At 39.6% G+C, this 12,564-nt stretch overlaps 1 protein-coding gene across 1 annotated transcript in view; it reads left to right on the top strand.

The window, feature by feature from the left end:
- The first annotated feature begins 275 nt into the window (after window positions 1-275).
- The window catches only part of trim71 (tripartite motif containing 71, E3 ubiquitin protein ligase), a 31,053-nt gene continuing 18,764 nt past the window's right edge, over window positions 276-12,564 (top strand). The window contains exon 1 of the mRNA XM_058746683.1: window positions 276-1,782. Within this exon, the coding sequence (XP_058602666.1) occupies window positions 1,063-1,782 (720 nt within the window). The 5' untranslated portion in view covers window positions 276-1,062. The remainder of the gene's footprint in view (window positions 1,783-12,564) is intronic.

Genomic DNA, 12,564 nt, shown 5'->3' with positions numbered 1-12,564 from the left:
CTTGATGTAATGTTTAATTCATATTGTTAATTACAATGAATAGAATATATTTTCTTACTCTGTATTTTTAGGCCTATCAATATGGTACAAGATTATCATATTTAAATCAATGTGATAAATGAGTTAGGTCTAAAAGTAATCAAAAAGTAGTCTTATTATAGATATGAATATGTAGCCTACTACTTTAAAGTGAATGCCCTGCCCAACCCCGCCCCCTCGCCACCTAAGCCCCGCCCCTCTAGAGTGTTCACAGGCGGAAGTGCGCTCTAGGCATTTTTAGTATGGACGCGTTCGCTTGACGGTCACGCGCTGTAGAATTGTAGTCCGCGCGAGCGTCATTGCCAGTGAAAATGAAAATGAATGCGGATTGAAGAGACGCGCGGAGAGCGTTTGTTTTGCGCTTTAAACGCGAGACGAATATGGGCAGCTGAAACCTCGGGAACGAGTGGAAACGAACGGTTGAATGGTTACTTTATACCCCAAAGTGTACGCCAAAGTGTTACTGTAACCGGACTGAGGGAAGTTAAAGGGGCTTTTCAGCCTCACCACAGTAACAGGATCTTGAGGGGCGCTGCGCTGCGTGCTAACGAGCTACATGGGACATACTTTGAATTATTTAATTGCGGCTCGCGCAAGCGCGTATTGAGAATAACGACGCGCAGATGGTAGACTAAAGCGCGTTCATGGGAAACGGACATATTTGCGTTTGGGAAGGAAAAAACTGACACCGTATCGAGCGCGTTTGGCCCCTCTCGTCATGCGGCGGTGGGGGAGGATCGGAGCAGGGACCTCGCAGCGGATTTCATGTTTCGCAACAATGTTAATACCCCATAGCGAGGGATTATAAGGCCTCAAAATGACAATTAGTTTCCAAACGTGCACTCGAGAAGTTGCGTAAAGTTTTTTCAGCGAATTGCTATCGATAATAACAAAAGCAGAGAGCCCAATTCAATCTAAACTCATTAAACGGAAATGCAGCATGCCAAGTCTATGATCTGCAGTATTTGCTCCAATTGATCAGGGAACCATTTCGGAAGCTTTTGTGTATCTTAACGCGTCTTTATGTGTGAAGTTATTTTGTGGTCCTCTGCGCAAATGGCGTCTTTCCCAGACTCCGACCTGCAAACATGTCCGCTGTGCAAGGAGCTGTGCGGCTGCTCTGCTCCGATCTCCTCCAATTCATCTACCTCCTCCTCGTCCTCCCAGACCTCCAACTCCTCATCTACCTCATCCACCAGGAGGCTGCACGTCTTGCCCTGTTTGCACGCCTTTTGCAGGCAATGCCTGGAGGGCCACAGGATCCCAGGTGACCCTCTGAAGCTCAGATGCCCCACATGCGACCAAAAAGTGTCTCTGTCGGAATCAGGCGTGGACGCGCTGCCTTCCTCCAACTTTCTCTTCAGCAACCTGCTGGATGTGGTGGTCTCTGCTGAGGAACAGGGCAAGAACGGTCGGCCTTCATCGGTGGTCCATCACGCTGGTCTTCTGAGACCCCAGCACCTCTCAGACCCTCAGTGCAGCTCTTGTGATGAGGGTAACCCCGCTACCTCCCACTGCCTGGACTGCCAGGAGTACCTGTGCGATAACTGCGTCAGGGCCCACCAGAGGGTCCGACTCACCAAAGACCACTTCATCGAGGGGCTGATGGAGAGTTTACACCTGGCCAACCGCACCAACAACTCCAACACCCCGATCAACATCTCCCAGTCCTTCCACAACAGCTTCTCCATGCTGAATGTTTTCCAGGAGAGGATGGACTTCTGCCAGCAGCATGATAACGCGGTGAGTTTTGTCTCCAGAGGTTCATTGTATTTGTTTAGTGCATGTTTTTGTCTAGTGGTTAAATCTGAGCCAGCTGCTGAAAGGTTGTAGGTTCGAACCTCAACCAAGACCATTACTGTTGTGTCCACACTTTCACTGCAACTGTAATAAGTTACAGTACTGTAATAATTACTATAAAAGCATCTACTAAATACTAGCCTCGTTTACAGTCAGACCTACAAAAAAAAAAAAAAAAAAAAAAAATTGTCATAAATGCACAACTTAATGGTCAAGGATGTAACCATGTATTCATGATTTAGGGGACCATATGTAATCGTTTAGGAATGGAAAACCCTTATTGGTTGACCACTACTCTGGGCGGATCTGTCATCTTTAATATCTATATTGGGTACTAGTCTGTTTTGGGGTGCTATAATGTATTATAGAGATCTGCTAATGTGGTTGTTGTTTTTACTGCAGATAAAGAATCCCAGTATGCATGTATATTTAATGTAATCATAATTTCTGCTTTTTTCAGTCTGTAATAAATAATCATTTGGTAAATAACAAAAGTATTATGTTATGAACAAGTTTTTAAATTATTAGTTTTTGTTTTATTATTTTTATATTTTTTTATGCTATTATATTAATTATATTATTTTCTCCTCTAATTGATCTCAGATTTATGAGCTGCAGGGGCTGGTTTAGGGTCTTAAACATACAATGTTTTGTATATTTTGTAACGAATAGATGTATCAGAATATACTTATTATTAACTTTAGGCAAACCATGTGTCTTAAGTATTGAAAACCATGAGTACTGAAGTATACAATTGTGAATATAGCTGCAAACATTGATCATCTCCATTTATGCATCATTTCAAATGGTTCATATCTGTTTTTGATAAGTGCTTGCTTGTGTCATTTCAAGAATTCCTGACCATTCATCTTTTTGAGGGTTTTAAATAACAGGCCTGTTTCCTGTTGGAAGTTAGTCTCTTAGACTTTGATCTCACTGTCTTGATGCTTTCGAAGAATCAGCACTTTATATATATTTTTTTCTAGTGTTATGGATTCCAATGCAATATGCGGGGCAGCTGCGTATAGCTTCAGTGGTCCATATGTTTTCTAGATTGATGCGAGAGCTCTCACTGCCGTTTCAGAAGTTGTTTTATCTGGGACATGGTGTTCTCTGTTTGACCAATGTGTTGCCCGGTGCTGCATGAACGTCTCAGGCCTATAGTATTTAAAATCTCATTGTGTTTTTACCTGTGGCCTTTGCACTGTTTCATGTAGCCTGATTGTTGAACTAGTCGAGTCCTAGTGCTGTCAACGATAATTCACTGAGAAACACTTATGGAAAGTCTGTAGTAATTTAGAATGGCTTTTTCACATTTTTTTTTTATTAATTTAACAGTCAGTATTTTATATATATGTATAGGCCTATATGTGTATGTATATGTGTGTGTATATATGTGTGTGTATATGTATATACAGTATGTGTATATATTTTACATGTATATAGATTTAATAACAATTTAACCATCAGTAATTTTCTTTTCAACAAAACATGCCTTTAGCATTATTATTATTATTATTATTAAATATGCCATGTTTCTCATTGGAAATATATCATATTATCTATCATTATTTTCTTTCAGATTTTTTCTGCAAAAAAAACCCTACATAAATTCCTCACGTACTTGCACATTTTGCCCATGTGCAGGGTGTTTTTAATAGTACATTGGGCGTGTTTATTTCTGAATGCAGAACGTGTCGTCATGCTAGTGGTATCAGCTGTGCGCTGTGAGGGCTCATCCTGCATACCTCACACATAGTCCACAATGCACTGCACTGGAGCAGCCAGAAACACACCACACCATCTATTAGCCTCCATACTGGCATGCACACAGGAGGACTCCGGTTTCACCGAGCCCTCAGCTACTGTCATTAACAGCATAGCTTATGCGTGTTCCACTGACATTATGAACAAATTAACCTGTGATTTAATGCTAACTGGTGACTAATAAGATGACATAATTCATTGCTATATTAGTAGCCTGCTGACTGAGCATAAAGTGAGCTCAGTGAATAAAGCCATCATTTCCAGAATTATATTCTCCTTGGACAAATTATTGAACTGTAAATTTTAGATTTAAGCTATAGATTTATGTGTCATGTTGTTGGCTTCATAGATGCGTAGGTTCTGTGTTTTATGGAAGAGCAATGAAGAGAAGTTTGTGTGTGTGTGTGTGTGTGGTGGATAAATATAAAATGATTTATATAGAGAGTGGAGTTGAACTTCAGTAGGGTGGAAACGGGAAGCTCTTGCTTGGAGGCTGTGTCTGTGGAATGCTATGACATCAGTTCCCAGAAGCCACCTGGGAGACCAGTGGGATTCTCAATCATTGTCTACATCTCTATCTGGTTGGGTTGGTTTGGTTGGAGTGAACTGATCTGGTCATTAGATGCTTTTTACATTCCTGTTTCTGTGTGCGTGTGTTTGAGGTGAAGAAATCCTTCTGGTGAAAGGTCAAACAGTAGTAACATCCAGCCCCAAGTGATTGAGTTTACATTTAACAGCGCTTTCAGTGTTCATGACATCTGCTCTTTTAAACAATGAAACAGAAAAGCTTTTTTTTTTTTTGATTGGAAGTCTGCAGATGTTAAACGTTTTGTGCTCATAAGTCTGAACACACTGAAACCTAACCTATAATCCTCATGTTCTCCTCTTTAATTAATAGAAGGACTAATGGTGTCCATCTCTTTGTTTGAAAGTAATTGCCTTTGCATTATTCATGCACTGTCCACAGTTTGCACTATCGACTCCTTTTGTTGCATAAAGGACTGGTCTATTAGGCTGCATTTACACTGCAAGCCTAATGTGCAGATGCAATAGTCACATCTTTTCTTTTTTTGTCTCATCCATTTGCATTCACTTAAGACATAAATGACACTGAATTAATGTGTTTACGTCAATAAGGTCACATAAAACCGTCAGCGTTTTCGTTAATCTCAGATTAAAAGCAGAGAAAAGAAAATGACAATTTGTATTAACATTTGTCAGGTGTAAGATGTTGTTTTTAATTTGCTTTTCATTCTGATAATTTTTTATTAAAATTACAACATACAATTTTTTTTTTCTTACCACCCAATTTGGCTACTAAATGAAGCAACCAACTAGCTAAAACCTAAATATCGAAAATAACCCAGATGATCAAAATCACTGTTTGAGTTTAAATATATAGCTAAATATATAACTTAAAATCATTGGATATTCAGAATAGTACTTAGTTTGTGCCATATGTTTACTGCCTGCTCTTGGGTAGTAGTGAATCATGGGAAAGCATAATATCTAAAAGCTTGTTGTCTTCTTTTGCTTAAGGCAGTGGGTTAGGGGTCATCCCAAACCGCCAGAATGGATTCTATGTGGGATTAGTTGGGTCAATGAAGTACCATAGAGACCAACCCCTACCCCGCTCTCTCTTGTGAACTATCCATCATTTTTGTGACACGAATGCAAATTCCTTTCTCTTTTAGTTTAGTTCCCAACACTGAGTTGCTGGAGCCAAGGATGGAGGGATTTGTTGGTTGGACATCATCCATGTTTCCATATTATGTGATCACCCTTTCTTTTGACCCATGCTAAGAGCTGATCCATGATCAAAATATTGAAATCAAAAGTCAGATTTGTTTTTTTTAATGTAAGAGATTTAATTAATTATGGGGGCGTGTCAATCAAGGGACAAGTTTTATTACAAATACACTACCATTCAAACGTCCGGGGCTAGTAATTTATAAATTTTATAATTTTTTTTTATTTCTTTCTCTTTTTTTCCAGAAAATTAAATGCATTCAGAACTTATAAATAAATGCTGTTCTTTTAAATTTATTTATCAAAGAATCCTTAATAAAAATGTTAATCAGCACAACTGTCAACATGGATCATTATAAGACTCTGAAGTCTCTGAAAGGCTGCTAAAATTTACTTTTTGGTGAATTACATTTTAAAATAACCTAAAATTGATTTTAAATTGTAATATTTCACTATATACAATATTTGTGACCCTGGACCACAAAACCAGTCATAAGGGTCAATTTTTTAAAATTGAGATTTATACATCATCTGAAGGCTAAATAAATAAGCGTTCCATTGACGTTAGGATCAGACAATATTTGGCCGAGATACGATTATTTGAAAATCTGGAGACTGAGGGTGTAAAAAATCAAAATATTGAGAAAATCGCCTTTAAAGTTGTCCAAATGAAGTTCTTAGCAATGCATATTACTAATCAAAAATATTTACAGTAGGAAATTTACAAAATATCTTCATGGAACATGATCTTTACTTAATGTCCTACTGATTTTGTGGCATAAAAGAAAAATCAATAATTTTGACCCATACAATGTGTTTTTGGCTATTGCTACAAATATACCCCAGCAACTGGTTTTGTGGTCCAGGGTCACATTTAGGTTTTTTCATATTTATTTTCACTGTATTTTTGTACAAATAAATAGTCTTCATAAGACTTTTTTGAAAAACATTAACAAAAAAGTCTTGACTTGACCCAGAGAGAAAAAAAGTGTATTCATATGTTCCTCATATAAAAAAACAATTATTAAAAGTTATGACAAGAGGAATGGGAAAACTGAACATTGTCAGTTTTTACACAAATTATTACTCCCTCAGCTATGACCAAAATCCAATGATTTTCAGAAAGGCCCAAGTAAAACAATGTTTTATTGATCCAATTCAACATTTTTATTACTGACAGTTGTCTTGGTGTCTTGAGAACTTTTCATGGCTCGTATCTGGATTTAGCAGGGGGCTTCATGAACGCAGGCCAGAAGAGCTGTTCAGCTTGCGTTTTACAGCCCTGTCTCAGGAACTCCATTACCCTGTGACTCTTTGTTTTTAACCATTTTCACGTGCGCTCATCTCAGTGCTTTGATATGGAATCTGGTGGTCCACACTTAAAACAAACTGAACTCTCAAGAACCAAGACGCAAGCCATATGGAGGAGAGAGTCTTTCAGGGGTTAAGAGGAGTTTGCAGAGAGGGTTTTCCTCAGATTGAGGCGACGTCCGAAAGGAATGTGAACTTGTCAGCACATTATGCGGCAGATCCCTCGCTGATACGATGTCTAGCCATCTATAAGACTCCCTCTAAATATTTACCCATATGTGGTCAAAAACAGACATTTGACATTTCTAATCTTTACAGGTTTATGAAGAGCATCTTTAACAAAAAGAGCTTTAAATATGATTTTAACATGGCCTGCTATGTTCCATCCTCCCCCAAGCCCTCTTTGAAAAGCATTTTAAAAGTGTGTCTGGCCAGAGGCTCTGCCCAGAGCTGTAAAGCAGGATGCAGTGAAAGCGCAACATATGTCTGAACATTTAATGCTGTTAAAGGAAGAAAGACAGATGTAGCCAGTCAGGATGGAGAAAGGGAGTGCACTCAGTAGGACTCACAGTGGAAACTTTTAGTAATTCCACCAGTCAAAACACTCCAGAAAATTTTACCAGACATCCCACGTCTCTGTCTAGACTTGCTTTAGTTCAAGGCTCAAACATCAAGATTTTATTAAGAGTTATGTAGGACACCAAATGGAGGCAACAAACAGACCTTTAGGTGTCATGGCCAGTCCATCCATGGAGCTTGAGCTGATAATAACCTGCCTGTGACCTCGCTGAATTTACTGCTTCATTCATTTTAGATGCTGAAAATGCCATCCTGAAATACAGTTCCACTGTGAGACAGTAGTGCATTCTAATGCAAGCAATTCTGACTTCTTCATTAGAACTGTTCAACCTTCACCTCTGACATTTTTACATATGTATGTGGAACGTAGGTCTGCGTAGATTTGTGTGGGTTTCTTTGAGGGCTTCAGCGGCAATCCAGATGGAGTTTCTTCTCTTCTTCTCTATAGCATGCATACAGCAATGCCACATGGAAGTGCTTTCATAATTTTATGTTAGAAACCTCTGGCAGCTTATCAAAGAAGCCGTTATGGTATGCAGACCGTGTTTTGAGATGGTGATGGGTCTAGAGACTTGTTTTTGTCTTTGTGCATGTGTTTTATTGTTCTCCCTGTGGCAGTATGCTGATCATAAGATGGGAAGTTAGTTTACAGTTTCTGATTGGACTGGACTGGTTTTGTGGTGTTTTAATAGATTTTCATTTAATCAGATTGAGGGCGTAAACATTTGGGTGTGAAATGTTTAGCAGCTTAAACCTGATCCATCTGAGAATGTTCATCCAGTTGTGTACCTCAAAGGAAAAAGGCCATATTTACAAATTCATAAATTTCAGTGTGAAAGGTATTTGCGTGTTGTCATTTGTTCATGATAGCATTTGTGTGCAGATTTCATGCACACTTAGTGATTAAGGCCCACCCCTTTAGAGCAGATGTTTGTATTTGGAAGCTATCACTCTTAAAACCTAAACAAGTGGAAAGGCCAACAGCAACAAAGGATTGACAAAATTTTAAATTATATAATCCAATCACAATGCCAACTTAGTTCAAATTTCAGATCCGATGCTTCCGTTTTTTCAGCTCATATGTGAGGTTACGTGTTAGCTGAGCTTGGCTGTTGACCCAGTCAATGCCAATGTCATGTAGTTTTGTACTAGCCCCTCTTAGACAGGCACTTAAAGGTGCAAAGGAAATACATCTCTTCATTCAATGAAACCAAACTAAACCTCAGCCACCTGCACGGCATGTCTGTAAAAACTCATTCACGCTTCACTAAAACACTCACACATACACACTTGTGCACTCTGGAATCCAATGTGCCAGGGGCCCAGCTGATTTTGTTTTTGCCCCTCACGAGCGGCCAATAAGGACATTTAAATGGGCAGACACCTCCCACAGCGGGTGGGAGGGTGGAGGGCCATGTGGTTCTGTGTGTAGAGAGAGAGAGAGAAAATTTTGTCCATGTGTGTTTTGGGAAGAGCAAAAACCTCAAAGGGGGATGTGTGACTTCCCAGAAAAAATTAGGAAGCAGAGGGCATTTTAAGTTTGCCTGACGGTTACTTCATAGTGCTTAAATTAGCGTGGTCCTCTGTGGTCTTCAAAGTTTTGCCCTTTACCCTTGACTTTAAACCTGCCGACGCCTGTCATTCAAGATTTAGTGCTTCTGTACATAATTTATATAGAAACATTTAGAATTAAATAGGGTAAGGGTGTGTGTATATGTGTGTGTGTATATGTATATGCTGCTATTGCTTCAGAAAAAGAAAACAAAAAGACAGGTGTGCAAATGATTTGCTGAATAACAGAATAGCATGGCTGTTCTCAGAACAGCTTGTGTTTGTGTGTGTTACGGTCGGCCGTCGGGCAGTTTTTGTTCGTCGACAGATTACGTTTTCTCAGTGTGTTCCGCGCCGTCGGCTGAAGTTGGTCCTCGTTGGCTTTTTTTCATCCGATTCGACATGTTGAATCGGTGTCGGAGCTCGTCAGTCAGTCGGGCCATCTGATCGTTCTGATTGGCTGTTCAGCTGGCGAACCAGTGTGCGAGAAAGGCGCAGAACTGACGTGCTACTTGGCCGACGTGAGCCGATCCTGCAGTCTGCTTTCGTCGCCACTAGTTCGTCGGTGTCGCCTCGGTGTGTTCCGGGCTCAACAGCGAGTAGGCTAGCCCGTGTGATTTGTGTATGGTTTGTGAATAGGGGCTAGCATATACTGGTCAAACATTTATATTTAAATCATGTAAATAATACATCTGTAAATAATATTACTTATTTAAATGTTTAGAGTTTAGGAGGTTCATAAAGTACTCAACTCTGCTCGTATTTCCTCTCATATGCATACAAGCATCAGCAATGGATCGGTACACATTTCTTGTGAACTCTTATGTAGTTCAGTTAGCAGTCACTGTGGTTTTAAATTGAAAATGCAATATTAGAAAACTATTGATTTTGTAGCATATGTTTTTCTTTTGTACGTGGCCTTCAGGCATGATGGTTGTTCTGTTAAACAGGTCCACCATAGATAAACATCCCTCTACTACAGCGTCTCTTTATAATGGTGAAGAACTAAGAAAATATTAATTTAATTGCTTTCAAACATGTTTGCTACCTAAAAATACTTATGTCACCCATGTCATATGGGTATAAATCCATTGTCAATCCATTATTATGATACTTGGGCAATGATCTGATACGTAGTCTTTTCTTTTGGGAGACATGAATATGTATTGATATTGCTATTGTATATAGTACATAGTATTATATGCACAGCAATAAATAAGTCTTTATTTTACTGCATTAATGTGGCATCACTTAGAAACGCACGTTTTAGATAAAACTTCTCTGTAATGCCATAAAGTGAACACACATGCTCGCCTAAATGTGGTCGAGATGTGAATCTGTTCAGATCCTTTTACTTGTATCATTGGAATCAAAATGTATTTTCCAACATTGATTGTTTTTGTGCTTTATAAGGTGTGCATCGCAATTACTATTGCTCATAATTATGGTTATGGATTTGATAAACCCATAATCATAAGTGTTAGGCTTCAGCACATTATTCATCTTGCAACATTTGTTCTACAGACTTGAATCAGGAATCACTGGTGTTGTATTGCATAAGAAATTTGGACTTGTGATTTTCTCCTTGTTTGCAATAAAATGGGTGCCAAATTAGATTGAAGAAGGTACTAGAGCTGCATCTTCAGATCGGAATATAATAATTTGAAATTGCATGGTTATATATTATTATTATTATTATTACCCCTAAAGCATACTTCCCTTTGTATGTGCATGCGAGGGACAGCGTGCAGTGTGCATGACATGAATTTCGTCATTAGAATAGTATGCGCACCACACAATTTTTGTAACTGTGCGTACTTTGTACGCACCGGTCGCACATGCGCATTGAAGTTATTTAGCTGTAATAATTTTTTCCACAAGGTGGCAACACTGTCCCGTGCCGTTGTTTCACAGTAGAAAACGAAAGTGAACACGAGGGTATGAAACATCTCAGCTTTGGTTTAAAAGAGTTAATCGATCATAACTTAACGGGGAAATATAGAGCAGACCCTGGACATGGATGAAGCTTTCTAGAGCGCATGTGTCAACCTCCCGCATTCGCGCACAACATCAAATGGAGTAGCTATACTTTGAAAGGCTATGCGTTCGCCTGTACACATACGCATCACATGCCATCTGGCTGAAAACCACTGCTCTAGTATCATGGAGGCAACACAGTGTCAGCTGCTTTATTCAGCTGGACACCTCTAATTGTTTCTGAAAAAATTAACTAGCCCTTCTTTATCTCCGATAGGGGAAATTTTATCTGTCCACACCTGTGTTGGATGCCTGGTGGATGCCACAGGCACAACAAGAGGCCCTCGTCCCAGAGAGAGAAGGTGGCGGGGGTGGAGAGGAGTGAAAGAAAGTTGAGTCCAGTGTAGAAGATAGTGTGCAAGATAATGGACGCCATTGCACAGGCAGGAAAAGAAGCATGTGTACTTTGTCAAAGATTTATATACCAGTCAGTTGTTACAGTGATGGCTTTAGCGTACAGGAGAAGAGGCCAACAGGAAAGACAAGTTATCCTGTACATGTATAGCACACTAGAGGAAAAAATGCATCCGCCACATAGCCAAAGAAAATCCCATTCCATCATGCTGTTTTCCACATCACTGGGGCCAACAACTACCTGTCAAATGAATACACAAATAAGTAAATATGGCAATGTGTGCAGTCCAATTTTTCATAATTATACATATTCAGTATGCTGACTTTAACTTTTTTAAATTAATTTGTAGGTCTGTAACAATGGCCCGGGATGGTGTTTCACAGTCCAAAAAGAAACTGATATGGCTGAACAACAACAGGAAACTGAAATGACACAACTCTGGTTTAAACAGAGACAAAGACATTTTTGTCGGTCATAACTTCTGAAGAGAAATAGTGCAGACACTGAACCCTTGCTATCAAACAGAGTAGGCCTATACTTTTAAAAAAGGCTACACATACACCATGCGTTTACATTAAAAATGAAGTGTGCTTTGGTCTTAAGTTACATCATAGGAATGAGATTTTACAAGGAAAAGGTCAAATCTGCTAACAATGTCCACATAATTGCTGGATCCACCAGCCCCTGCAAATATATTGTGCCTGTAAAAATGGGAGGTAATTGAACAGGGACATCGCAGGGAATCTTGGCTGGTAAGTTTCCTCCCACCACTTCTCTGTTGCTTCCTGCTAATTCTCGTCACTCCAAAAAGCTGCTTCCCAAAAAGTGCTTCCATCTGACCCCTGTACACACTAGCGCAGTTGTAGCATCTGGTCCACAGAGAGGGGACCCGCTTTTACGAGCAGGTAACTCGAGTGGAATCACGACTCTAGATTTACACACAGCTGCTGCCGCCGTATAGCTGAGTGAGATATAATTAGCGTTTGATCTGGCCTTTGGTGAAGTCATTAGGTTGCAGCAAGGCGGTCTAGCAGGGTTAGAAAAGGAATACTGTACCTTCACTCGGAGGAAGGTGGAGAATTTGCTTGGGTGATATGGAGTTAAAGGGATAGTTCACCCAAAAATTAAAATTAGCCAAAGATTTACTCACCCTCAGGTCATCCTAGGAGTGTCTGTCATTCCTCTTTTAGATGAACACATTCGGAGTTATATTCAACATTGTCCTGTCTGTTCCAATCTGTATAATTGCAGTGAATGGTGCCCCTGTTTCTGAATCCGAAAAAAAGTACCCATCCATCGCAAAACTACTCCACACAGCTCTGGGGTGTTAATAAAGGACTTCTGAAGCGAAACGATGCGTTAGTTTAAGAAAAATG

This window comes from Onychostoma macrolepis, chromosome 16 (assembly GCF_012432095.1).
Source record: "Onychostoma macrolepis isolate SWU-2019 chromosome 16, ASM1243209v1, whole genome shotgun sequence".
Taxonomy (NCBI): Eukaryota; Metazoa; Chordata; class Actinopteri; order Cypriniformes; family Cyprinidae; genus Onychostoma; species Onychostoma macrolepis.
Note: the sequence above shows the minus strand (reverse complement) of the source record. Positions and strands in the feature narration are given on the sequence as shown.